Consider the following 27555-nt stretch of genomic DNA (forward strand, 5'->3'; position numbering starts at 1 on the left):
TGCTGCATCCCCTGCAGTGCTGCTGCATCCCCAGCAGTGCTGCTGCATCCCCAGCAGTGCTGCTGCATCCCCAGCAGTGCTGCTGCGTCCCCAGCCTGTGCAGCATCCCCAGCAGTGCTGCTGCGTCCCCTGCAGTGCTGCTGCGTCCCCAGCCTGTGCAGCATCCCCAGCAGTGCTGCTGCATCCCCTGTAGTGCTGCTGCATCCCCTGCAGTGCTGCTGCATCCCCTGCAGTGCTGCTGCGTCCCCAGCCTGTGCAGCATCACCTGCAGTGCTGCTGCATCCCCTGCAGTGCTGCTGCATCCCCTGCAGTGCTGCTGCGTCCCCAGCAGTGCTGCTGCATCCCCTGCAGTGCTGCTGCATCCCCTGCAGTGCTGCTGCGTCCCCAGCAGTGCTGCTGCATCCCCTGCAGTGCCAATGTCCCAAGCTGACACATCAATAAAGCAGCCGGTCCCGCTGCAGGGCTCTGCACAAACTGCTCGTGATTCCTCACTCCGGTGCAAGGAGGGATTCAGGGGACGCCTCAGAGCTGCAGATTCCCAATCCCTGCAGAGCACACCTGCCCCAGACATCCCAGCACGTCCCAGCCCCTCCCTGGCACTCCCACAAATCCATGGATTTTACAGGATCTCCCTCAGCTGCTCTGACCCTGCAATTCCCTGCCCTTGGTGAGCACCAGGGGCCCAAACTCCCCAAATCCTTCATGAAACCTGGGGGCTCTGTGAATGCAGAGCCTTGTGGATCTTTGTGGATCTTTGTGGATCTTTGTGGATCCTTGGAGCTTTTCCTGACTCCTGGGAATGTTCCATGGTGGGAATTGAAGATCCTGGTGTCTGTTCTGCCCCAGCCGTGTCCTGCTGCTCCCTGGGGCAGAGCCCACCCCTGGGGAGGGACAATTGGGGACATCTGGGGACATTCCAGAGCTGCCCTTCCATCCCCAGCACAGGGCTGGGTGGGGAGGGACCTCCAACATCTGCCAGGGCCACGGCAGGGACGCCTTTCCCGGGACCAGGCTGCTCCAAACCCTGTCTGGATCATTTCCAGGGATCCAGGGGCAGCCCCAGCTGCTCTGGGCAGCCTCCCCTCCCTGCCAGGGAAGGGTTTCCTGCCAATATCCCATTTATCCCTGTCCTCTGGCAGCCATTCCCCGTGTTCTGTCCCTCTCCAGCTCTCCTGGAGCCCGTTTAGGTCCTGGGAGGGGATCTGAGGTGCCCCAGGGATGTTTCCATTTCCAATGAACGTTCCCAGCTCTCCTGGAGCCCGTTTACACCCTGGGAGGGGATGTGAGGCACCCCAGGGATGTTTCCATGTCCAGTTGAACATTCCCAGCTCTCCTGGAGCCCGTTTCAGCCCTGGGAGGGGCTCTGAGGCACCCCTGGGATGTTTCAATTTCCAATGAACGTTCCCAGCTCTCCTGGAGCCCGTTTCAGCCCTGGGAGGGGCTCTGCGGTGCCCCAGGGATGTTTCCATGTCCAGTTGAGCATTCCCAGCTCTCCTGGAGCCCGTTTACACCCTGGGAGAGGATCTGAGGTGCCCCAGGGATGTTTTCATGTCCAGTTGAGCGTTCCCAGCTCTCCTGGAGCCCGTTTCAGCCCTGGGAGGGGATGTGAGGTGCCCCAGGGATGTTTCCATTTCCAATGAACGTTCCCAGCTCTCCTGGAGCCCGTTTACACCCTGGGAGGGGATGTGAGGTGCCCCAGGGATGTTTCCATTTCCAATGAACGTTCCCAGCTCTCCTGGAGCCCGTTTCAGCCCTGGGAGGGGATGTGAGGTGCCCCAGGGATGTTTCCATGTCCAGTTGAGCGTTCCCAGCTCTCCTGGAGCCCGTTTTGGCCCTGGGAGGGGCTCTGCGGTGCCCCTGGGATGTTTCCATGTCCAGTTGAACGTTCCCAGCTCTCCTGGAGCCCGTTTCAGCCCTGGGAGGGGATGTGAGGTGCCCCAGGGATGTTTCCATTTCCAATGAACGTTCCCAGCTCTCCTGGAGCCCGTTTCAGCCCTGGGAGGGGATGTGAGGTGCCCCAGGGATGTTTCCATGTCCAGTTGAACGTTCCCAGCTCTCCCAGCCCGGCTCCGTTCCCTGGAGCTGCCGGGGTGTGGCCTTGGCTCCGCGCTGGAATTTGGACACGAGGGAGCAGAGCCCCTGGAAGGGAAAAGAGAGAAGGGACAGGGACAGGGGAAAGGGGACAGGGGAATGGGGACAGGGACAGGGACAGGGGAAAGGGACAGGGGAAAGGGGACAGGGACAGCGAGAGAAGGGACAGGGACAGGGAGAGAAGGGACAGGGACAGAGGAGTGGGGACAGGGACAGCAGAGTGGGGACAGGGGAGTGGGGACAGGGGAGTGGGGACAGGGACAGCGGAAAGGGGACAGGGACACGGGGACAGGGGAATGGGGACAGGGACAGGGACAGAGGAGTGGGGACAGGGACAGCAGAAAGGGGACAGGGACAGCGAGAGAAGGGACAGGGACACGGGGACAGGGACAGGGGAATGGGGACAGGGGAATGGGGACAGGGACAGCGAGAGAAGGGACAGGGACACGGGGACAGACAGGGACAGGGGAATGGGGACAGGGACAGCAGAGTGGGGACAGGGACAGGGACAGCAGAGTGGGGACAGGGACAGGGACATTTCCCTGCGGTTCCCAGCAGCCGGGCCCGCTCCCCCTCCCGTGACATTTCCAGCACCTCCCGCTGCCCACGGCCTTTCCGCGGCTCTTCCCCCCGCCTGTGGCCAAGGATCACGCGGCACCAGTCGTATTTAGCACGTTTTATTCCGTTTGAGCTCGTTTTTCCGCGGTTTCACGCATTTTAGCCGGTTTGAGCTCGTTTTCTTAGCTAGAGACGTGCCCATGGTACCGGTACTTTGGACCTTCCCGAGGCGCCGGGCATTGCCGGCCCAGCACCAACCCCGGGGCGCTGAGGGTCGCAGCAGCCGAGCCGGAGCCCCGTTCCCCCCCGTTCCGCCCCGTTCCCTCCCGTTCCCCCCCGTTCCGCCCCGTTCTCCCCCGTTCTCCCCCGTTCTCCCCCGTTCCCGGGCTCACACCACACCGCACCCCCCCGGCACTGACAGCACCTGGGCGGCGCCATCTTGGCAAGCGCTCGGGTCACATGACACCCCCCGAGCTCTCGCGATACTTTTTCCCGTGAGGGCCTCCCGCCCCCTGTTTCCCGCGCGCGCGCCGCGGAGCTCTCGCGAGAGCCGCGTGCTGCAGACGGGAAGGACAAGATGGCGGCGACAACGACGATGGCGCTGGTGAGGGGGCGATGGGCGGCGGGACCGGGCCGGGCCGGCGGGACCGGGCCGGGCCGGCTCCTCGCGGGGCGGGAGACAGCGGCTGCCGCCAAGGGGGTCCGCCCGGGCCCGCGGGGTGGGGTGGCGGCTCTGAGGGGACGGCGCCGCTTCCCGCCGGTTCTCCTCCGTTCCTGGGCTCCCGTCCCGGCCTCCTCCCTGTGGGGAAGGAATCGCTCTCCCCCCGCTCGGTCCTGAGCTCCGAGCCCGCCGGGCCTCAGCTCCCGCCCGTTCCGCTGCCAGGGGCCGCACAGGCCGCTGTTCTTGGGCCGGCGTTTCCAAATCCTTGGTTTAAAAGCTCCTTGCTGCGCTCCCGTTCCTAAAGGCGCCTGCATTGCGTTTATGGGAGTCCTTTGTGGGCTCTGGGACGATTTTAGAGCTTTCCTGGCTGCGGGTGAGAGCGAACAGGGAATTCCCGGGCTGCTGGTTTTCCTGAGGCGTGAGCAGAGCAGGGGATGGGGCGTTCTTGGCTCGCTGGGAATTGTGTGAGATGGAAATCGGGAATAGCCCGGGGACTCGTGGGCTCCTCTCGTGAACCCCCACATCTCATGGGATTCTGGGCTGGAGCTGCAGTCACACCGGCACTGCAGGAATTTATTGCTGGGTTTGTTTCCTGTTTCCCCGTCGTTGTTTTCATGGGAAGTGTGGGATTTCTCTGAGGAACAGCTCTGGTTCCAGAGCAGCTCAGCTCTAAAGAGCTGCTGCTGGTCCCAGAAGGAATCGAGTACCCTGGAGTTCCTTTTGTGAATTTGCAGGTGTTGGTCCTCCCATTTCAGAGTAAATAAAAATAACTCTGGCTTTGTTTCCTGCCTCACCTTTCCTTAATCCATCAGAAAGTTTCCCAGGCTAATGCTGGGAAAGGAGGGGGCAGATCTTGCTTTCTGAGGGTACCTGTGGTTCCAGAGGGGATGGGAAGTAAACAGCTGGCCTAAGAATTCCCATTTGTTCTGTGGACACACTCCCAGGTGTGGAGAATGGCTGGACACACCTGCCCAGGGATCCCTTGGACACACCTGCCCAGGGATCCCCAGGTGTGGGGAATGTCTCTGGACACTCCTGCCCAGGGATCCCTTGGACACACCTGCCCAGGGATCCCTTGGACACACCTGCCCAGGGATCCCTTGGACACACCTGCCCAGGGATCCCTTGGACACACCTGCACAGGGATCCCCAGGTTTGGGGAATGTCCCTGGACACACCTGCACAGGGATCCCTTGGACACACCTGCACAGGGATCCCCAGGTGTGGGATCTCTGTGGACACACCTGCACAGGGATCCCCAGGTGTGGGGAATGTCTGGACACACCTGCACAGGGATCCCCAGGTGTGGGGAATGTCCCTGGACACACCTGCACAGGGATCCCCAGGTGTGGGGAATGTCCCTGGACACTCCTGCCCAGGGATCCCCAGGTGTGGGGAATGTCTGGACACACCTGCACAGGGATCCCCAGGTTTGGGGAATGTCCCTGGACACACCTGCCCAGGGATCCCCAGGTGTGGGGAATGTCTGGACACACCTGCACAGGGATCCCCAGGTGGGGGATCCCTTGGACACACCTGCACAGGGATCCCCAGGTTTGGGGAATGGCTGTGGACACACCTGCACAGGGATCCCCAGGTGTGGGGAATGTCTCTGGACACCCTCACAGGGTGGTAGGACAAGAGGAAACGGCTCAAGCTGTGCCAGGAGAGGGTCAGGTTGGATTTCAGGAGGAATTCCTTTGAGCAAAGGGTGCTCAGGGCTTGGCAGGGGCTGCCCAGGGGCGTTTGGAGTTGCCATCCCTGGAGGTGTTTGAGGAAGGCCTGGCTGTGACACTCGGGGCTCTGGGGACAGGTCGGAGGGTGGAGCTGGTGATATCGAAGGTGTTTTCCAAGCTCTGTGATTCCATGATGCCAGGAGCAATGGGAACCACCCAAAGGCAGGTGTGTGGCTGCCTTTCAGATGTAAAAACCAGCTCTGGTGTTTCTGGGCTCCATTTTCCCATCCAGCAGCTGATGAATTTCCCCAGGAGGCTGGGGAGGACCTGTGGAAGTCCACTCTGTTCCCTCCTTCCTTCTGAGCCAGAGGATTTGGAGAACAGCCACTGTGATGTTTGCACCAGATCATCCTGGGACAGCTGTGCTGTGAGACAGAGCAGGGCCAGGGGATGTGCATGGGATTCTCAGGGATCCTCTGGGTGGTACCTTGCTGTTAGTTGTGGCTGTGGGATCGCCTGTTGAGGCTGATCCAGGCGTGGGTGCCTTGCTAAAGCAATCTCTGCAGTCTGGGACGTTGGGTGGCACTGTGTCAGTGCTTGATTGTGCTCCCAGTTCAGTGTTCCCCCCATTTCTCGGGCTGGGACCTTCCCACATCCACATCTCACATCCTGTGCTCTCTTCCTGACTCCTGGCAGTCTTCAGGCTCCCTGCACCCCTGGGAATGAGCACAATGTTCTGGGCACCTCACCAGTGCCATTTGGAAGAGTAAAACCTCTGTAGGGGCATTTTGGAGCATTCCCTGTCACCATCAGCCCTCATGCCCTCACATCAACTCCTCTGCTGGTGCCTGACTTCCTCCTGCATTCCTGAATCCCAGCTGGGTTGGGTGTGGTCTCCACTGGGGACTTCAGTGACAGCAGCTGGATCAGCCACAGTTCCTTTCCCTTGGCTGAGCTGTGCAGTTTGGCAAAAGTCATTTGGGAGCCTGAAAGGGTCAGTCATGGAATCATGGAATCAAAGCCTGCTTTGGAATGGCAGCAGTCTTAAATCTCATCCAGTTCCACCCTCTGCCCTGTTCTTGGGAGCATTCAAGACCAGGCTGAGCGGAGCTTGGAGCAGCCTGGGGTAGGGGAAGGTGTCCTGCCCATGGAGGGGTGGGACTGGATGAGCTCTAAAGCCCCTTCCCACCCAAACTGTTCCATGGTTCTGCATCACTGGCCACATCTGCAGCTGTGGGAGCTGTTTGCTCACAAAGTGCTGCAGAAAGGGCCCATTTTGGGAGGTTTTGCTTGCTGCCAGTCTCTGGGAACATATCTGGGAAGTAGTGGAGAAGCTTTGGATGTGCCCCATGCTCTGGATTCTGCATGTGGCAGCAGTAACAGCCAGCACTGCTGTTGCCAGTTGGGAAGGAGCATTCCATGGGGTGTGGGGAAGGAGTTGCTGAAGCCATTGAGTACTAGAGGTTACTGTGCCCCCAGGGGCTTCCAGAGTTCCAGTGGAATCCTCAAGAGCTTAGATGGAAAATAGGGACAAACACTGCAGTGTGGTTGTATCCAGCAGGAAGGGCCCTCCCTGGACACTCAGCTGTTGTATGGGAATTTCTTTCTGGAAAGGGTGGTCAGGCCATTGGAAGGGGCTGCTGCTTGAGGTTTGAAGTCCCTGTCCTTGGAGGTGTCCAGGGAATGAGTGGACGTGGCACTCAGTGCTTTGATGAGGTGCTGAGGTGGGGATCAGTCACAGATTGGACTCTGTGACCTTGGCATCTCCATCCTCTGGGATTCTGGGATTCTGTGCTGCTCAGGCTGTTGCCCCTGCTGGGCTCTCAGGGGATGCTGTTCCAGCCTCTCTGCTGAGTTCCTGTTCACCCTGCCAAGGAGGAGGAGCAGGGATGGAGCAAATGCCCTGGCCATGTGCTTCTTCCTTCCTTTTTGCACTTCTGTCTCCCTGGATCTCCGTGTGATTTGCTGCTTGTGGTTCCCAAGTAAATGGGATTCTGTCCTTTTTGTGACTTTATACTTCAGAGTTCTCAGCCCTGGAACAAATTTCCAGGAATGTTTCTGAAATCTTGGCATCCAAACCCCCTCAAAGGGCCCAGCCACGCTCAGATGCTGGAATAGCAGCAGGAATCTGGTTCCCATTTATTTTGTTCCAGAGAAGCTCCTGTTCTGCTTCCTCCACCAGCTTTTCTCGAGTTTTTCTCCCACTTTCCTCGCTTCCCTCTGGCTTTTATGGGATGTGGGAATAAGGTTTCAGGCAGGGAACCGGAGCACAAAGCGCCAGGTGCTGTTGTCTGGCGCCAGGGAACTGAGCTGAGCCTGTTCCTGGGACCAGGGTTATCCTGAGGTGCCTGGAAAGAGGAAAGCAGCAGTCTGGGCTCTCTGAGGGTGGAGCCTGGGGTGGGTTTGCACAGTGTGCTGCTTTCCAGGGATTCCAGAGTGACAGGGTGCTGATGTTCCCTGGGGAATGTTCCATGGTGAGGAAACCTCAGGAATTGTTGTTGGAGTCATTCAGTGGTCAGCAAAGATCACCCCTGGATCTGTAGGTACTTCCCAGAGGGATGTGTGGTGGCAGAGAGCCTGGAGCCAGCCGTGCCTGGGTGCTCCTGGGCACTGCTGGGTCCTTTCAGTCTCAGCTTTGCTCTCTGTGCTGGAGCTGGGATGTTCCAGAGCAGTTTTTGGAAGCTGTGCCTGCTAATGTGCTCATATATGTAAATTATATTCAGCTCAGCCGTGCAATGGGCTGGGGTTGGAACCATCACAACAGATTGGGCTCCTGACTTTTTTGTTTTGAATAGTTACAGTGAGCAGCCCTGCACTTTGTTCTTCTCCTCCCACATCTCAGAGCTCCTAAATTGGAATAATTGAGTTTTTTAAGCTGGAGGAGATGGGAGCAGCACTGGGAAAAGGGTTTGTGGACTTTGAAATTGGCTGGGGAGAGCTCTGGGCCTGAGTGTCCAATGGCAGAGATGTGGCAAGGGACAGCTGGTGACAAACAGGGCTTCAGCCAGGTGGGAAAGGACAAGAAGGATTTTTAAAATTCATTTATTGGATGTTCCACAATCAAAATGAGTCCTGGAGATGAGGGAGCCTTCTTTTATAAACAGATCAGCATTTCTGGATTGTGTGGAGATGACATTTGGGGACATGGTCACTACTGGCCCTGGCAGTGCTGGGGACAGTTGGACTCGGTGGCCTGTGAGGGTTTTTCCAGTCTCACCAATTCCCTGATTCCATGTGGCTTTGCTGATCTGGTTTTCAGCCTGGCTGTGGCCTGTGCAGTCACGGCTTTGTGCACTGGAGTTTGCCAGTTTGCAGCTCCAGCCTCCTCTGCTCCTGTGTCAGCTCCTGTTGGTGCCCTGCTGTTCCCCTCATCCTTCTGTTCCTTGTGTTCCAGTCCAGCCATGGACTTCTGAAGGGAGCAGGGAAACAACTGCAGCTCTGGATTCTGTCCACACACCTGGAGAACGGGCTTTGGTGTTGGGAGGCTTTGTTCTGTCTGCTCCATGTTCACCGATCCTGGAAAATGCTCACAACCCCCACAGGGAACTGGAGACAGCTCAAAACCAGGAGTCTTATTCTTGCTGTCAAATAAGAGTCAGATTGTTGAGGATCCTAGAATCCTGGAATGGTTGGGGTGGGAAGGGAAGCTGCTGCCCCATCCCTGGAAGTGTCTGTGGCCAGGCTGGATGGATCAGAGCAATCTGGGATAGTGGAAGGTGTCCTGCCCGTGGCAGGGGGTGGAATGGGATGAGATTTAAAGTCCCTCCAACCCAAACCATTCCACGATTCTGTGACAATCCAGGAGAAGCTTTGCTTTTGGTAAAGAAAAAGCTTCAAGTCTTGGTCCCTGCTCTCAACAGAGGTTTTTCCATGCTGCTTTTACTCGGAGCAAAGACTTCCCACAGGAGCGTGTCCCGCCCAACGCGTGCCCAGGAGCACAGGCTGGGGTTTGTCCCTGCTTTTGGGTGGTTGATGGGAAATGTGGAGTTGAGAGAAGGAACCAGCTGTGTTTTGATGGATGGTGCTACCAGAACCCACAGGAACACCAAAGGCTGGGTCACATCCTGCTGCTGGGGGCTGAGCTGGGATTGCTGGGCTGGAATCACAGTCCCGGCAGTGCCATCCCTGGGGTGCTGAATTCCTGGGATCACTCGTGGTCCCAGCAGTGGGATCACCGTGCTGGAGTCCCAGTCCCAGCAGTGGGATCACCATGTTTGAGTCAGTCATGGTCCCAGCAGTGGGATCACCGTGCTGGAGTCCCAGTCCCAGCAGTGGGATCACCATGCTGGAGTCCCAGTCCCAGCAGTGGGATCACCATGTTTGAGTCAGTCATGGTCCCAGCAGTGGGATCACTGTGCTGGAGTCAGTCCCAGTCCCAGCAGTGGGATCACCATGTTTGAGTCAGTCATGGTCCCAGCAGTGGGATTGCTGTGCTGGAGTCCCAGTCCCAGCAGTGGGATCACTGTGCTGGAGTCAGTCCCAGTCCCAGCAGTGGGATCACCTTGCTGGAATCCCAGTCCCAGCAGACAATCCATGGTCCAGCAGTGGGATTGCTGTGCTGGAGTCCCAGTCCCAGCAGTGGGATCACTGTGCTGGAGTCAGTCCCAGTCCCAGCAGTGGGATCACCATGCTGGAGTCCCAGTCCCAGTCCCAGCAGTGGGATCCATGGTTGGAGCAGTGGGATCACTGTGCTGGAGTCAGTCCCAGTCCCAGCAGTGGGATCACTGTGCTGGAGTCCCAGTCCCAGCAGACAATCCATGGTCCCAGCAGTGGGATTGCTGTGCTGGAGTCCCAGTCCCAGCAGACAATCCATGGTCCCAGCAGTGGGATTGCTGTGCTGGAGTCCCAGTCCCAGCAGACAATCCATGGTCCAGCAGTGGGATTGCTGTGCTGGAATCATAGTTCCAGAGAGCTGGAGTGGGACTTCAGACAAGGGCTTGGAGTGACAGGACAAGGGGAATGGCTTCCCACTGCCACAGGGCAGGGTTAGATGGGATACTGGGAAGGAATCCTTCCCTAAGAGGGTGGTGAGACCCTGGCACAGGTTGCCCAGAGAAGCTGTGGTTGCCTCATCCCTGGAAGTGTTTCAGGCCAGACTGGACAGGGCCTGGAGCAGCCTGGGGTTATGGAAGGTGTCTCTGCCAATAGCAGGGGGTGGGACTGTGTGAGCTTTAAGGTCCCTCCAGGGCATTCTGTGATTTGTGAAAGTTTCAGAGGAGGTTTTAAAATGAGAACTTGAGAAAGCTAAGTCAACAGAGCTTGGAGGGAGAAGTGGGAGGAGAACATTGATGGGGACATTGAACAGTGGATCTTTTATGGGAATGGAGATGATGTGAGCAAGGATTGGGGATTATCTGATTGTTCACAGAAAGTGTGGTTGGAGAACTCTGTCCAGCACATCCCTTGGTTTCAACAATTGCTGGGATGGCTCTTGCTGCAGGGAATTGTGGGGATATGGACTGGTTTTTCTGACATACAGCTGGGTTTGGGAAGGGTTTTTAGGCAACTGTCACGTTCTGACATGAAGTGCTTTGGTTTCCTGGGAAGGAAGAAACGGGTCACTCCCGTGAGAACAGTTTCCCCTGAGCATTTTCTGTTTCCTTAGGGTACAGAGTCCATTAAGATGGAAAATGGGCAAAGCACGGCAGCAAAGCTGGGGCTGCCCCCTCTCACCCCAGAGCAGCAGGAAGCTCTCCAGAAAGTGAGTAAAACTGCTGGGAATTTGCTATTTTTGGGGGGTGGTGTTGTTTGTGTTCTTAATGGGCCTCTGTCCCTGGTGGGGCCAAAGGGAACTCCCCACTGGATTTCTGGGATCACAGCCATGCTGGAGGGTCCCACAGTCACATACAGGCCCAGGAATGACTTGGTTTGGTTTAGAGTTCATGAACACTTTTGGGAGCATGATGGGGAATTGCTGTTGGGGTGGGTGAGAGCGGGTTTAATTTAAAAAGTAAATTAGTTCAGAAAAATGGCATCCTGAGTCAAATGGGAATTCTGAGCTAGGCTGTGGGTGCCAGAAAGTCACTGAGGAGCAGCCACTGCTCCACAAGGACTGAAATTGGGGTCTGCTCCAGCTGGCCTGTCACTGCCCACACCAGAACACATCCCAGAGTATCCCTGTCCTCGGGATGACAGGGATAGAGAGCTCTGTCCTCAGGAGGCTCCATGTGGCTGTGCCTGTGCTGTCACAGCTGTCCCCCTGTGTGTGGTGCTTGGCTCCCAGCCTCGTTCCCTCTGGCTTCTCTGGAGCCGAGGGATGCAAACCCCCTTGTCCATTTCCAGGTTTTGGAAGCACACACCCCAATTCCCTGGGTTAGATTCCCCCATTCCCTGGCAGCTGCCAAGCACAGCCATGGAGACCAGGGCTGGCTGAGTGTCCCAGGGAGCGTGGGGATGAGGTTTGCCTTGGCACAGAGCCTCTGTGCCAGCACCGCTGAAATCTCTGGCTTTGCCAGGTTTGGAGAGGACAGAGAAACCCCAGAGGAGCCTCGTGTGTGCAGGCAGAGCCTGAGGTGAACTGGGGCATTTAGGGAGCAGAGCTAGGGAAGAGCTGGTGTGTTTGGGGAGCAGATCCAGAGCAGGATCTCTGAGAGGGGAGAGCCCAGCCCAGGGGTGGCCATGGGAAGGTGGAGCCCCTTCCCTCCTGTAGCACCTGTCTGTGCAGACGCTCTCTGAGAGGAGAGGACTGAAGGAGGCCGTGCCCCGCCCTGGGCCCTGCAGGTAAGGGGCTGTGGTGGGATGTGAGGGCGGAAGAAGGGGATGCCGAGCTCCCGGTGCATGCTGCTGCTTCCCCGCGCTGCCCCTCATGACATCCTGCTGTGTCCCAGGGCCTCCAGGTGCCGGGGAGCTGTGGGCAGTGCTGTGGTGCTTTAGAGATGGAGGCCAGAAGGTTCTGGGAGCTGTGGTGCAGAGCCAGGCATCGTCCCCTGCCCCGTTGTATTGTCCTGCCCCTACAGCCCCTGTTTTCCTTGCAGGCCAAGAAGTACGCGATGGAGCAGAGCATCAAGAGCGTGCTGGTGAAACAAACCATCGCCCACCAGCAGCAGCAGCTCACCAACCTCCAGGTGAGACCCCCCTCCGAGCCGCTCCCTCTGCCTCGTGCTCCCCCCGACACGGTGGAGTTCTCAGGGCCCTCGGAACCAGAGCACAGCCCTGAGCCTGCAGCTCACCTAGGCACCCTGACTGACCTCACAAATTGCCTGCAGATCTCTTTTGTTCCAAGAGGAAATGGTTAAAAATTCCCGTCCTGTTGGATGTCCCTTCTTGAGATACAAGAAGCCAAAGACTTTGCCGTGGGTTTTGCTTCTGAGCCATGTTTAAGGTGGTGAAGGCAGAAGGGATCCTGGGAACAGTGTCCTGTCACCATCTCCTCTGCCTGAGGGAGGGTCCCTGTGTCCCCATGTCCTGGTGCTGCCCCATTTCCCTCCCCTGCACCCAGGTGCTCTCAATTTTGGAGAAGTTCTGTTGGCTGTTCCTGCTTGTACTGGAATGCCCATACTGGGAGAACCCTTAACTGGGGTTTCACCTCCTCTCCTTCAGAGGTTTCTGGAACACGTCTCACTGCATTTACTCCGAGTCAGGAAGCCCAAAGCAAGGGCTTTGCCTGAGGAATCCCTGTGGATGTGCTCTCCCTGCCCGGCAGCTGAGGCCGTTGGGGGCTGTGCCTGGTTCTGAGGGTCTGCTCTAGATGAGGGGCTCCTTTTAAATGCTGGGGGTGAATCAACGACAGTGGTTGCAGAGGTTACTATTGCCTTGAGTCCCCCCTGGGATCCCACCCTGCTTCCCAAGGCAGCGGCAGCAGCACAACCCCACCCTGGCCTGGTGGGACCGGACTCGGCAGGGTCCTGGCGCCGGACAGCCCTGGGGACCAGGCAGTGAGGGCCGAGGAAGGAGAGGCCTCTCCGCAGGTGCCCCTGTGCCGCCGCTCTGCTTGAGTTTGTACAAACAGCCGTAGTATGCTCAGCTCCAACAGACTGAACTCTGTCTTTACTGTCTTTCAGATGGCAGCAGTGACAATGGGCTTTGGAGATCCTCTCTCACCTTTACAATCGGTCAATAGACATATTCACTTCTTCTGGGGCACTTGTCTTAGTCAGGGCCTAGCGTGGGGACGTTCGTAGTGGTGCCAATGCTCTTGTCCGCGCCCAGCACAGCCCTCCCACATCCCCACCTGTACTGGACACGCCCAGGAGCAGAGCGAGGTGTCACTGCCCCGAGAAGACCCCAGGCTGTGCAGTCTGCGGGGACACTGCCACTCGGGGGCAAAGACAGCTTTAGATTTCCACCAGTTCTGAACACACCCGTGAAATTGTGGGAGCTGCATTTCTAGGGATGCTACAGTTCTGAGGTCCCGACCTAAAACTAACGGCCAAGGTAACTCACCAAGGGGCGATTTCTTGTGGAACGACCTCCCAGCAGCCAGAGCCGGCCGGTGCTGGGGAGGGCCGGGGTGCCGGAGGTTGGCAGAACATGGTGTAGCCCAGGCTCAGACTCTCTTTACTGTGCACGGTCCAGACCAGGGCAGTATGGCACGTTCCAAGTGCAGCAGGAGCAGGATGGAAGGGACAGAACCGCAGGACTGATCAGAGAACTTGTGAGACCCTTTGTGCCTGTTCTAATCAGAGGCCACAAAGGGCTGAATGACCTGGCATGATCCATCCTCTCCTTTTTCCTAGATGTACTGGACAAAGTGTCCAGTGACTTCTCTCTGCACCCAAAGGTTCATTTGTAAATTCGTGTGCACATTTGCAAATACCTCTCCATCTTGCTGGAGTGTGAGATTTGTGCCTGGTGTAAAACACAGATGGAGGTTTGAACTCCAAGAAGAAGGGCACTGAAGTGAAATCCCCGGTCTCCCTTCTCTGACAGTGGATGATGTGTCAGTGGGGAGCCAGAGTGGGTGTTCTGGGGCAGGGGTAAGCTTGGAATGGAACAGAGCAGCCATCCTGGTGTGCATTTGGCAGAGATGGTGTTGGAGCCCTCATGCCCAGGAACTCCCCCATCCCTGGAGCTGCTGCCTGACAGTGCAACTCCAGCAATTTGGCCTAAATTGGTTTTGGCTCATTCTCCCTAGCTGGGCACAGCTGAGTTGGTGGCACAGGAACGTTTTAATGGCTTATGACCCCCAGGGCACCAGGCTGTGACCCCTTTTCCTCAGCCATTCCTCCCTCAGGAGTCACAGGCAGACCCAGCCCAGGAGCAGGAGCCTGGTACAGTTCAGAGCAGTCAGGACATCCCATTCTTGGCAGATGCTTCACCCCAGAGCCCATTCAGAATGTGCAAACAGCCCCCATCCAGCACTTTTCCTGTTGCCAAGGTTCCCTGGTTCCTTTGTGGAGGCAGCACAGCCTGAGCTCTCGGGTCTCAGGGCTCGAGTTACAGCTTCCCATGGGCTCAGTCCTCCCTCCAGGCGTCACAGTATAAAATTCCCACCTCCCTTCACCATCCCCTGGTTATTATTGATGCTCGTGGTGGGGGTTGTGCATCACCTGCTTTGATTACAAGAGCACCCCAAGGTGGGTTTTTGGCCTGTCCTTAAATCACCTGCCAGATCCCTTTAGAGCAGCATTGCACAGCTGCAGGTGGGGGGCTGCTGCCTGGCTGAGGCTTCAGGTGCTTTTCCATGTGACAGGAGGAGAAAGAGGCACAGGGGACAGCGAAATCAGCCTGGGGGCTGCTGAGAGCAGTGAGATGTCCAGGCAGGAGGCCCTGATGCTGACCTGTGCTGAGCTCAGGTGCCCAGGACACATCCCCCACCTGGATGCTCCTGTTGGTGACCCACAGACACCCAGAGTCAGCACGGCCCATCTCAGCTCTGCCTTCTGCAGCTCTAAAATCCCAGGGTCATCAAGGCTGCAAAAGACCTCCAAGGTCATCGAGTCCAGCCTGTGCCTGATCCCCACACGATCACCAGTCCAGAGCACTGAGTGCCATGGACACCTCCAGGGATGGGGACTCCACACCTCCCTGGGCAGCCTCTTCCAGTGCCTTACCACCCTTTCCAGGAAGGAATTCTTCTGCTGTCTGGAAGTCCCGAGTCCTCCTCACTCCCCCACCTCTCCTTTAGAGTCCTGTGGCAGGGCAAGGTGGGGATTTCCTCCTGCAGAGGCTCCTCGGGAGAGGTGCCTCCCTGGGACACCCAGGGTGACGCTGGTGGTGGTTCTGACCCCTGATTTGCTTCAGACTGAGGGGATTTCCTGCACCAAAGCTGGGAATGTGCTGGAGCACCTGGGAGACCACCCAGCCACAGTCCTGCATGTGTACGTGCCATAGTCCTGCTGGTCACAGCCTGCAGAGTAAAGAGAGCCATGGCCCAGCCGTGCCGGGAAATCCTTGAGCCAGGCAAGGGGCAAGCTGGATGTCACCACAGGAGCAGCAGTTGGGGCTGGATGTCACCACAGGAGCAGCAGTTGGGGCTGGATGTCACCACAGGGGCAGCAGTTGGGGTTTAATGTCACCACAGGAGCAGCAGATGGGGTTTAATGTCACCACAGGGGCAGCAGATGGGGTTTAATGTCACCACAGGAGCAGCAGATGGGGTTTAATGTCACCACAGGGGCAGCAGTTGGGGCTGGATGTCACCACAGGAGCAGCAGATGGGGTTTAATGTCACCACAGGAGCAGCAGATGGGGTTTAATGTCACCACAGGAGCAGCAGATGGGGTTTAATGTCACCACAGGAGCAGCAGATGGGGTTTAATGTCACCACAGGGGCAGCAGATGGGGTTTAATGTCACCACAGGAGCAGCAGTTGGGGCTGGATGTCACCTCAGGGGTAGAGTCTGGGGTGAGAGCTGTCCCTGTTCGCAGTGTCCTGTATGGAATGGCAGGATTTAAACCCTCCCAGGTTGTCTCCTCCTGTGGCCAGTGGCAGTCCTGGACAGGTGCAGGAGGGAGCAGGAGTCCCTCGGGTACAGGCTGCGCCCATGCTGCTGTGCCTGTCACAGATGAGCTCTCCCTCCTTTTGGGCTGCAGCACCCCCAGGAAGAGTTCCTGTGCTCAGTAGGGCAAAAATCAGCCTTGAGAAGGCCCTGAGTGCTTTCCCTCTGCCCCAGGGGTCCCCAGGCATGGCAGAACTCCTCATTATAGCACCCCAAAAGTCATCTCCTGAAGGTCCTGGTTGCAGCCCCTCTGTCCTGGGGGTGCTGGGGAGGGAAGGGGGTGTTCAGAGCTCCCTGCTGTGGTGCTGGGCAGGGCCAGAGGCATCACCTGCTGCTGCTGCTGCTGCTTCACGTGCTCTGCACCAGCCTCTTCCTGCCCCAGGTGTGTCCCACCTGCCCCAAAGCCATCCCCTCACATGCAGGCAGTGACTCCTCCAGAGCCCCGTGGGGTGGCCACGTCCCTCAGCAGCTCTAGAGCTGCTCTGGGGGTGACAGACACGAAGGACACACTGTGCTCTGCTTTTGGGATCCCTCCTGTAAGGAATGGTTGGATTTGTCTTGAAAACAGGTTTCCAGGCAGACTTAGGATGCAGTAGCAGAAGCCCTCAGTGCAGCAGCCGTGTGTTGGGGCTGCACCAGTACAGCCAGTGCCGCCAGGCAGGGATGAGTACTGGCACCACACGCTTCTCAGGAGTCCCACTGGGCCATGGAAGTGTTTGGCTTTGCTGTTGAGCTGTGGAAGTGGTGCCCAGTACTGGATCTCGGACTGCCGGGGAGGGGGGAGGCTCTGGTGCCAGAGGGAGCGGGGGGAGGTTCCCAGGTCCAGACCCTTTGCTGCCGGGAGGACGGGGCGGGGGCGGGAGTGCCGATGGATCTCTGCTGTTGGGGGGAGCGGGAGGGATTCTCCCAGTGCCCAGAGCTGAGCCCTTTGCTGCCTGGAGGGGGAAGCTGCCCTAGAGCGAAGGGATTCCCTCCTCCTGCAGGTGTGGCTGGAGATGAGATCAGGCTGGGGGAGACCCGGCCGGAGGGGCCGAGAGGCGTCTGCCCCGGGACGAGCCGGACTTTATCCGGGAGTGAGGCGGATGGATCCGCTCCAGCGCCCTGTGCAGCGAGCAGGGAAATCCTTCTGATCCAGGCTGTGCCAGAGCTGCCGCCGGGGGTGGCTCCCGGGAGGGAAGCAGGAGGGGGAGGAGGCCCCGGTGGCCACGGCCAGCCCGGCACTGACCAGCCAGTCCTTGTCTCGCTACAGATGGCGGCTCAGAGGCAGCGGGCACTCGCCATCATGTGCCGGGTCTACGTGGGCTCCATCTACTACGAGCTGGGGGAGGACACCATCCGCCAGGCCTTCGCCCCCTTCGGGCCCATCAAGAGCATCGACATGTCCTGGGACTCGGTCACCATGAAGCACAAGGTGGGATGGGACCGCCAGCCCGCTGGGGGTTCCCTGCCCGTGGCACGGGGTGGAACTGGATGAGCTTTCAGGTCCTCTCCCACCCAAACCCTTGTGGGATTGGCTGTGTCTGGCAAAGAGCTGTCTTGGGAAGGGATGGAATTCTTTGGGGGCGGTGCTGATTGCCCAGTGATGAAGCATTTTGGGGTCTTCTGCAAGGACATTCCTTTCAGCCGTGTGTCCTAAACACTAAATAACCAGCTTTGCAGGATTCTGGGTGAGATATTGGGAAGGAGTCCTTCCCTGTGAGGGTGGGGAAGCCCTGGCACAGGCTGCACAGAGAATCTGTGGCTGTCCCATCCCTGTAAGTGTCCAAGCTCAGGCTGGATGGGGCTTGGAGCAACCTGATCTAGTGGAAGGTGTGAAACTGGATGGGCTCTAAGGTCCCTACAACCCAAACTTTCCTGTGATTCTATAATTCCCAACCCTCAAGGAACATCCTCCTCTCTTCAGGGCTTCCCAGATGCAGCCATGAGAGGAAAGGACCTCTATCCCTATGAAGAACAGGCTCCTTTTAGCACTGGGGGTGAATGTTTGCAGCTCCCTGATCTGCTTAGGGCAGGATTCTGTGATGGGAGCCAGGGTGTATGGGGTGAAGTGCATGGAATGGGAATCCTTGAGGTTGGAAAAGAGTGCCCAGAGCACTGAGTGCCACATCCAGTCATTCCTTGGACATCTCCAGGGATGGGGACTCTGCACCTCCCTGGGCAGCCCCTTCCAATGCCTGACCACCCTTTCCATTAAGAAATTCCTGCTGATGTCCAGCCTGAAGCTCTGCTGGAAATGCTGACAAGGTAGCAACTCTTAGTTAGGTGGGGTTTTGCTGCAGGCCCAGAGGCTCCAGAATGAGATGCCCTTGGGGGGAACCTCTGCAAGCCATTTTCTGCCATAATAAAATGCTTCTCGAAGGAATCTTCTTGGGCCAGGAGCAGGAATCAGTGTGTTGGGAATCAGTTCCACCTGTAGGCATTTGAGGATCCATGGGAAACCTTGGCTGCATTAGATTGGCACAGCTGGAGTGCCTGACAGGTGTCTCCTGCCATCCCAGGGCTTTGCCTTTGTGGAATACGAGGTTCCTGAAGCCGCCCAGCTGGCCCTGGAGCAGATGAATTCTGTCATGCTGGGGGGAAGGAACATTAAGGTGAGTAAGTAACGTGCCTGCTCTGAAAATTCCTGCTTTTTTCCTGTGAATAACAGTTTCATGCCTGGAAATGCTCCCCACAGCACTGTGATGGGGGAAGGAACCTAAAGACTGTTCCCTGATGGACCTTGATGTCCAGCATGGAGCACACGGTGGCTCTGGGCCCCTCCTCTCCGAGGAGAAACCCCTGGGCTGCGAATCCCACCTGAAATTGGCTCCAGGGACTCAGCTCAGGTTTTCCCACCCACACATGGAATTCTCTTGAGGAAAAAGCAAAGGTGATTGTTTATATCTTCTGTGGTGCCTCTGACACGCTTTGAGTGTGTGCAGAGTGCCATGGCCCAGGGGGTTTAGGAGCCCCTGAAGGAAAGGGATCAGCTGTGATTTGCTTACAGAATCCTCAGTCCCTGTAAGTTGGTGTTTGGCAGGTCAGGGAAGGTAAATGGGAGGGGTCCAGGGAGGAGGGAGCAGAGCCCAGCAGTGCAGGCTGTTCCTGTTCCCTCTGGTGTGAGCTGTGGTTTGCACAGGCAGGGAGGGACCAGGTGCTGCCCTGCTCCATGGACCATCCATACCACAGAATGGAACTGTTCACATGGGAAACTCCTCCCAGCTCATCAGAGTCCAGTCTGTGACCCATCCCCACCTTGTCACCCAGCCCAGAGCACCGAGTGCCACATTCCTTGGACATCTCCAGAGATGGGAACTCCAGCACCCCCTTGGGCAGCCCCTTCCAAGGCCTGACCACCCTTTCCTTGATGAAATTCCTCCTGATGTCCAGCCTGAACCTCCCCTGGCACAGCTCAAGGCCGTTTCCTCTTGTCTCTTGGTCTTTGGGAGCAGAGCCCGGCCTCCCCGGCTGTCCCCTCCTGCCAGGGAGCTGTGCAGAGCCAGAGGGGCCCCCAGAGCCTCCTCCAGGCTGAGCCCCTTTCCCAGCTCCCTCAGCCCTCAACTCCCACTACTCCAGGCCCTTCCCAACTCCATTCCCATCCCTATCCCTGCAGGTGGGGAGGCCCAGTAACATTGGGCAGGCTCAGCCCATCATTGACCAGCTGGCAGAGGAGGCTCGGGCCTTCAACCGCATCTACGTGGCCTCCGTGCACCAGGACCTGTCGGACGATGACATCAAGAGCGTCTTCGAAGCCTTTGGGAAGATCAAATCCTGCACCCTGGCCAGGGACCCCACGACAGGGAAGCACAAAGGCTACGGCTTCATTGGTACAGCCAGCTGGGGCTGGGGCTGGGGCAGGGCAGGGTGGGAGTGTCCTCTGCTCCTGGGGGTGGCTTTGGGGCTGGCTTTTCCACCCTAGCGAGGGAATTTCCTGAAGTGGTAGGAAAACCTTTGGAGCAGGTCAGGGCTGGATTTAGAAATAAAATTGATGGTGGCTGTGAGGGGGGTGAGCCCTGGCAGCGACTGGCCAGAGCAGCTCTGGCTGCCCCATCCTTGGCAGTGTCCAAAGCCAGGTGGAACAGGCTTGGAGAAACCTGGGCTACTGGAAGGTGGCCCTGCCCGTGGAAGGGGGCAGGGGGTGGAGCTGGGTGGTCTTTAAGGTGCATTCCCAGCCAAACCGTTCCATAATTCCATGACTGAACAACAAAGAGCTGATTTGTGAATGATCTCTTCCTGCAGAGTACGAGAAGGCGCAGTCCTCCCAGGACGCCGTCTCCTCCATGAACCTCTTTGACCTGGGGGGGCAGTACCTGCGGGTGGGCAAGGCTGTGACACCCCCAATGCCACTCCTGACCCCGGCCACACCTGGGGGGCTCCCACCTGCAGCTGCTGTCGCTGCTGCTGCCGCCACCGCCAAGATCACGGCTCAGGTGAGACACAGGAATGGCTCAGGGGGCACAGGGGCAGCTCTGGGCACAGGAATGGCTCAGGGGGGCACAGGGACAGCTCAGGGGGCACAGGGACAGCTCAGGGGGCACAGGGACAGCTCTGGGCACAGGGACAGCTCAGGGGGGCACAGGGACAGCTCAGGGGGGCACAGGGACAGCTCTGGGTGGCACAGGGACAGCTCTGGGTGGCACAGGGACAGCTCAGGGGGCACAGGGACAGCTCTGGGCACAGGGACAGCTCAGGGGGGCACAGGGACAGCTCAGGGGGGCACAGGGACAGCTCAGGGGGGCACAGGGACACCTCAGGGGGGCACAGGGACACCTCAGGGGGGCACAGGGACAGCTCTGGGCACAGGGACAGCTCAGGGGGGCACAGGGATGGCTCTGGGGGGCACAGGAATGGCTCTGGGCACAGCTCAGGGGGGCACAGGGACAGCTCAGAGCACTGCACAGGTGAGACACGTGGATGGAACAGGGACAGCTCTGGGCACAGCTCAGGTGAGACACAGGGACAGCTCAGAGCACTGCACGGGTTGCCCAGAGAAGCTGTGGCTGCCCCATCCCTGGAAGTTTCCAAGGCCAGGTTGGGTGGGGCTTGGAGCAGCCTGGGATAGTGCAGGGTGTCTGTGCCCATGGTAGGGGTGGGATTGGGTGAGCTTTAAGGTCCCTTCCCACCCAAACCATTCCAGGATTCCATGATTCCAGTTCATACTCTGTCCCAGGATTTCACACATGGAAGCTTGTCCCTGGCACCTGGGGAATCTGAGACACCAGATTCTGGAATGATCTGGCACAGCTGATGAGAGTTTTATTTCAAGAACTGGTGGGGAAGGGTGGAGAGAATTCCTAGTCTGGAAATCAAACCAGCAATGAGGGGAAAATGGTTGCAGGAGAGGCTGAAAGAAAGCAGGGAAGGGCATGGAAGTGGGGAGAGGGATGAGGGCAGGAGCAATTGTGTGAGCAGCACTCTGGTTGAAGCTCCCACCTGTAGCAGGGTGGAACAGGCCTGGAATGACTTTAGGCTGTGGGAAACAGGGAAGGGCAGTGATGCATATTGATACAGACCTTGAGTTCTCTGGTTTAGTTTTCCTGAAGTACCAGGATCTCCTGGGTGGGACCATTGGGCCCAGATTCCCATGGCTGTGCCCCCATCCCTGCCTTGGGCAGCAGGATCCCCCCATGGCACTGTAGCACATGAAGAAAGAAAATTCCAGCACTGTTGTGTTTTAGGGTTTTCTTGGGTAGGACTTGCTGGCCAGTGCAGCCCCTGGTGCTGCTGCAGCAGAGATGAGGCTCTGGAAGGCTTTTTGGGGAATGTTTCCCTGAATCAAAGGTGGAGGCAGCAGTGGGAGAAGCTGCCCCTCATGTGGAATTCACAGGTCCCCAGGAAAGATTCCACAGGTCTGGAAACCTCTGCAGTCAAGGGAGGGAGGAAGTTGAGCCATGGCTGGAATTACTTGGATCAGAATCACTTTGGGGAGGAATATGGACTGTGCTGAAGTGAATGGTAGAGATGTGATACAGACATGGATAAATCCTGCTGTTTTGTCAAGAAACTGCAGGATCTGTTCCTGTGAGGAGAGTGGCACTAAAGACAGAGGAGTAAGGGTCACCCCTGTCCACCAGAGGTAGGAAAAGTCAGACTTGCAAGGAAGTGAAAGAATCAAAAGCATTGGGAGAAGTTTTTCAGCCATCTCAGTGAGAAGTGGGGGCAGCTGGTGACCAGTGTAGCCAGAAATTCCTGTGGTTTTGTTCCAACACTTCCCCATTGCCCTTCATTAGGAGCTTCATCTCCAGTGGCAACAGGAGTGGCCTTGTGGGCTCTGGGAGCAGATGATGGGATGGGTTGGATCCCAGAGTTTGGGCATTTATGTAGAGGAGAGTTGAGATATGGCAGCAGCTTTGTCACAGCTCCAGGAACATGTGGGAGAGACAAAACCTGAGGATCTTCTGCTCTGCCACATCAAGGATTACAGGATTACAGGAGCCCTGAGAATACAAGGAGGAGAAGGATGTGAGCAATTAAATCAGGACTACAGTGTTGCCTGGAGAGCAACAACAACCAAAAACGTTGGGATCCCAGGGTGTGTTTTAGGCACATTGTTTTCAGTATTTCCATGGCATGGGAGTGCTCATTGTTCAGCTGGATGTTGCTCCCGAATGTTACTGGAATTCTGGGATCTGGAGTCAGGGTGTTTACTGGGATTTGAGTTCCAGGAGGTTTGTCTTCCAGGGTGCTTCAGTTGTTGTTTCCCTGCTGGGCTGGGTGACACCTTGACTTTCCCCAGCAGCACTGGGAGCTGCTGGGAATGGGAGTATCTGGGATTTCCCAGGTGTGGGACAGCTGAGCCTGGCTGGATGCTCTGCAGGAAGAGTCCCTGGAGCAGGGGTAACCCAGGGTTTTCCGTGTGTCCCGCAGGAAGCCGTGGCAGGAGCCGCAGTGCTGGGCACACTGGCGACACCAGGGCTTGTGTCCCCTGCCCTGACCTTGGCCCAGCCCCTGGGGGCTCTGCCCCAGGCCGTGATGGCTGCACAGGCCCCCGGTGTCATCACAGGTGGGTCCCCTCCTCCTGGCACCTGTGTCCCCTCCTGCTGGCTCCTGTGTGTCCTCCTGGCACCTGTGTCCCCTCCTCCTGGCACCTGTGTCCCCTCCTGCTGGCACCTGTGTCCCCTCCTGCTGGCACCTGTGTCCCCTCCTGCTGGCACCTGTGTCCCCTCCTGGCACCTGTGTCCCCTCCTCCTGGCACCTGTGTGTCCTCTTCCTTCTGTCACGTGCTCTTGTTACCTGTGTGCTTCTCTTCCTGTCACCTGCATGTCTGTCCCCTCCTCCTGTCACCCATGTGTGCTCTTCCCTTGTCAGCTCTGTGGGTCCCCTTGCTCCTGTCACCTGTGTGTGCTCTGCCTCTCGTTATCCACGTCCCTTTTCCACAGGACTCTCTGCCTGGGTCCACTTGGAGCAGGATTCCTGCTGCTGGCCCTGCCTGGGCAAGAACTTGGATGTTGATGGATTAATTTTGCTGTCCAATAGATGGGACAGGCCATGGGTTCCCAGCAGGAACTCCTGGCATGGGGAAAAGCTGGATAATCAGCACTGGGTGTCACTGACCATCCTCTGTCCCTCTGCTCTCCCAGGTGTGACCCCTGCCCGGCCGCCCATCCCGGTCACCATCCCGCAGGTGGGGGTCGTGAATCCCATCCTGGCCAGTCCCCCAGCCCTGGGGCTGGTGGAGGTGAAGAAGGAGAAGGAGGAGGAGGAGGTGTTCCAGGAGTCGGAGCGGCCGGAGATGCTGAGCGAGCAGGAGCACATGAGCATTTCCGGCAGCAGCGCCCGGCACATGGTGATGCAGAAGCTGCTCCGCAAGCAGGAGGTGAGGCCAAGCCACACATGTGTCCAAATGGCTCTGCAGGAACTCCCACAGCACCTCTGAGCTCCTGGCCCTGCTCTTCAGTGGCCTCCCAGTGCCACAGGGCAGGGCTGGTTCCCTGTCAGGGTGCCCAGAGGAGCTGTGGCTGCTCCATCCCTGGAAGTGTCCAAGGCTGGACAGGGTTTGGAGCAGCCTGGGATAGTGGGAGGTGTCCCTGCCCATGGCAGGGGATGGAACTGGATGGGCTTTTAGTCCCTCCATCCCAAACCATCCTGGGATTCCATGATCTTGCCTGGGTCCCTTGGAGGACTCAGAGCAGGCCCTGGTGAGGTGTCTCTGACTGAACTCTGTCCCTGGTGTCACTAAATCAAACCCTGGTGGCCTTTGGGCTGCAAAGGTGGGACTGGCACAGTTCAGGCCAATCTGTCCCAATACCAAGTTTACCTTTTCTCCACAACATTCCATAGTGGGGTGAGTCCTTCCAGAATGCCAGAGGAGCCCCCAGTCTGGGTGATAAGGTGGGCATTGGTCACAGGTTGGACTCAATGGTCTTAGAGGTCTTCTCCCACCTGAATTAATTCTGTGAAACCCTGAGGTGTTTCTCTACATAATCCAAATCATGGGATTGCAATGAGGAGGAGAAGAATGAGGGACAGAAAAAGAACATTAAACAGAGCAATGGATTAATGGATTTTTGTGGGGCCTGTTGGAGGGGACTTCATAATCTTGCCTGGGCATGTCCAGTTTGTTCCTTTGATGGAGTTTCCTGACAGATTTCCTGAGCTTTGACAGGGAATCTGCAATATTTCTTCCCCATTTGCTAACAGGGACCATGCTGGCAGCATTCCCTAAGGAATGAGGAGTTCCCTCCACTCTCCAAGGGTGCCTGAAGTTAAACACACCTTTGAGCTTCTGTCCCAGCAGCCACAACCTCTGTCACAAAGATTCAATCTGTGGGAGAGCCTGGCTCAGGAGAAGCTTAGCAGAGCTAAATAGTTTATTTGAGGTTCAAAAATATTTAAAACCCAAAAAAACCAAAACTTGTCTTTTTTAATAAAATGCTCCATCCCAGTCAGTTTGGAATTCTGAGCTTCCAAGTGCCCTTGATTTGGGCTGTGAGGAACAGCCACAGGACACGTGTTCACATGGAGCCTGGAATGGGATGGGGCAGAGCCTGGAATGCCCCAGGTGTGCCAGGGCCAGGTGCAGGAACAGCCTGCCCAGAGGGGTGGTGGAGTTTCTATCCTTAAAGTACCCAAGGCCACCTGGACATGGCCCTGGAGCTCAGGCCAGGTGACTTCCAGCTGTCCCTTCTGATCTGAGATCTCTGTCACAGAAGGGCTGGGTGCAGGTGTGTGACCTACCTGTGTGTCCTGCTGGGAGCACCCAGAACACCTGGGGAAGCCTTCAGCTTTACTGGGAGGGGAGGAAAGGAAAGTAAAGATAATTGTGATGGAATTGAGGGACTGCTGAGGAAAAGCCAAACATTACCTGGATGGCAGCAGCACAGGGAAAATGAGAGTGGTGCCCAAGGCTCGTTGTGCTTCCAAGGTGTATCCCAGGAAAGCCCAGGGGATGGCAGACAGCATTCCCAAGCCAGGGGAATTCTGATCCAGGGAATCCCTCACAGCCAGCAGCAAACAGACCTGGAAAGTCAGTAATTACCCTGAGAAGCTGAGCTGTCAGTCCCATGGAGCCATTGGGGTGCTCAGGTGTGTCCCCTGCGTGTCCCCAGGCGTTAATTCCCCCATCCCTTCCCCTGCAGTCCACGGTGATGGTGCTGCGGAACATGGTGGATCCCAAGGACATCGACGACGACCTGGAGGGAGAAGTGACGGAAGAGTGCGGGAAGTTCGGGGCTGTCAACAGGGTCATCATCTACCAGGAGAAGCAGGGGGAGGAGGAGGATGCCGAGATCATCGTCAAGATCTTTGTGGAGTTCTCCATGGCCTCAGAGACTCACAAGGCCATCCAGGCGCTCAACGGGCGCTGGTTCGCGGGCAGGAAGGTGGTGGCCGAGGTCTACGACCAGGAGAGGTTTGACAACAGCGACCTCTCGGCATGAACTGCATCCCATGGCTGGGCTTGGATCTGGGGAATGGGCCCAGCCCTCATCCCAGGGCTTGGCTGGGCTTGGATCTGGGGAATGGGCCCAACTCTGATCCCAGAGCTTGGATCTGGGGAATGGGCCCAACTCTGATCCCAGAGCTTGGATCTGGGGAATGGGCCCAGCCCTGATCCCAGGGCTTGGATCTGGGGAATGGGCCCAACTCTGATCCCAGAGCTTGGATCTGGGGAATGGGCCCAGCTCTGATCCCAGGGCTTGGATCTGGGGAATGGGCCCAACTCTGATCCCAGGACTTGGCCAAGCTTGGATCCTGGGAATCAGCCCAGCTGTGATCCCAGTGCTCATCCACACTCCAAGGAATCAGCCCAACTTTGTTCCAAGGAATTGGCCAAGTTCTACTCCAGGGTCCAGCCCTGCCCCCTCTCTCCCAGGATTTTTGTAGCTGTGTGTAAAGGACATTCCAGGACATTCCAGGGCGGGGACAGGGATCTGGTGTCTGGGGAGTTGAGATAAAAACACAAAGAAAGCTGGTGTCACTTGTGTGTGTGTGTGACAGGGCTGCCACCTCCTTGGCCAAGGCTGGCACCCCGGGGAGCGGGGCTGGGCCTGAAGAGGTGCTGGGGGTGCCCTGCCCAGCCCCGAGCTCCCTGCAGCCACACTCGGGTCAGGACCCGGTGCCAGCTTTGGGGCAGGAGCAGCAGTTTCCCTCCAGGATGGGACCCAAGGGGTTGGGATGGAGCCAAGGGGACACTTTGGGATCGGGGGGGTCACCCCTGGGGGCTCCTCTCCTGGCAGAGGGAGGAACTGGGGGTGCTGGGAGGGAGCACTGGTCAGAGGAACCAAGCTGAGCCTGTGCTCCGGAATTCCACAGAACTGGGATCCAGCAGAAGTGTGGAGGAAATCCTTTTACTTAAAAACACAAAATCGACAGAATGATCTCAAAAGAAACTGCAGCAGGGAATTCTGAGCCGAGTCTCCCTCTGGTGGGGGTTGCTGCCAAGCTTGGGGATGTCCTGCAGCAGAGCCTGGGAAGCTCACCCAGGGCTGGAATGGATCAACCTGGAGCAGAGCCAGGAGACTGAGTTTCTGCAGCTGGGATCCTGGGGGGCTGTGGCAGCTGGGATTTGGGGATGCAAGGGAATTTGGATGCCAGGATGCTGTGCCTGCAGCAGCTGGGATTTGGGGATGCAGGGATTTGGGGATGCAGGGATTTGGTGAGGCTGTGCCTGCAGCAGCTGGGATTTGGGGATGCAAGGGAATTTGGAGATGAAGGGATTTGGGGATACAGGGATTTGGTGAGGCTGTGCCTGCAGCAGCTGGGATTTGGGGACGCAGGGATTTGGGGATACAGGGATTTGGGGATGAAGGGATTTGGGGATGCAGGGATCTGGGGATGCGGGGATTTGGTGAGGCTGTGCCTGCAGCAGCTGGGATTTGGGGATGCAAGGGAATTTGGAGATGAAGGGATTTGGGGATGCAGGGATTTGGGGATGCAGGGATTTGGGGATGCAGGGATTTGGGGATGAAGGGATTTGGGGATGCAGGGATCTGGGGATGCGGGGATTTGGTGAGGCTGTGCCTGCAGCAGCTGGGATTTGGGGACATTGGGGTGCTGGGGGTCTAGGGGAGCTGAGATTTGGGGATGCAGGGATTTGGGGATGCAGGGATTTGGTGAGGCTGTGCCTGCAGCAGCTGGGATTTGGGGATGCAGGGGTTTGGGGATGAAGGGATTTGGGGATGCAGGGGTTTGGGGATGCAGGGGTTTGGTGAGGCTGTGCCTGCAGCAGTTGGGATTTGGAGATGCAGGGATTTGGGGATGAAGGGGTTTG

General features: G+C 57.6%; 1 protein-coding gene across 4 annotated transcripts; it reads left to right on the plus strand.

Annotated features, from left to right (window-relative positions):
* Positions 1 to 567: 567 nt before the first annotated feature.
* Positions 568 to 26448, plus strand: PUF60 (poly(U) binding splicing factor 60). 4 transcript variants are annotated; one of them, XM_058832344.1, is made up of 11 exons: positions 568 to 667; positions 10592 to 10687; positions 11961 to 12050; positions 12987 to 13037; positions 17116 to 17277; positions 18365 to 18457; positions 19459 to 19672; positions 20085 to 20275; positions 22713 to 22848; positions 23426 to 23661; positions 25424 to 26448. In XM_058832344.1, exons 2-11 carry the CDS (start codon positions 10610 to 10612, stop codon positions 25721 to 25723), a joined length of 1551 nt encoding a protein of 516 aa, XP_058688327.1. In that variant the 5' UTR covers positions 568 to 667; positions 10592 to 10609; the 3' UTR covers positions 25724 to 26448. The 4 variants fall into 4 exon arrangements, with proteins under 4 accessions (XP_058688327.1, XP_058688326.1, XP_058688328.1 ...); XM_058832343.1 differs by lacking the exon at positions 568 to 667 and adding an exon at positions 3072 to 3253 and having other exon boundaries at positions 25424 to 26435; XM_058832345.1 differs by lacking the exons at positions 568 to 667; positions 12987 to 13037 and adding an exon at positions 3076 to 3253 and having other exon boundaries at positions 25424 to 26425.
* The last annotated feature ends 1107 nt before the right edge of the window (positions 26449 to 27555 follow it).

Source organism: Poecile atricapillus, chromosome 2, assembly GCF_030490865.1.
Source record: "Poecile atricapillus isolate bPoeAtr1 chromosome 2, bPoeAtr1.hap1, whole genome shotgun sequence".
Taxonomy (NCBI): Eukaryota; Metazoa; Chordata; class Aves; order Passeriformes; family Paridae; genus Poecile; species Poecile atricapillus.

Coding starts and splice junctions, on each gene's coding strand:
- PUF60 (XM_058832343.1), top strand. CDS start 3,227: ATGGCGGCGACAACGACGATGGCGCTG. Junction 13,038..17,115: donor CTCTCTCACCTTTACAATCG/GTCAATAGACAT, acceptor GTCTCGCTACAG/ATGGCGGCTCAGAGGCAGCG. Junction 18,458..19,458: donor TGGGGGGAAGGAACATTAAG/GTGAGTAAGTAA, acceptor CTATCCCTGCAG/GTGGGGAGGCCCAGTAACAT.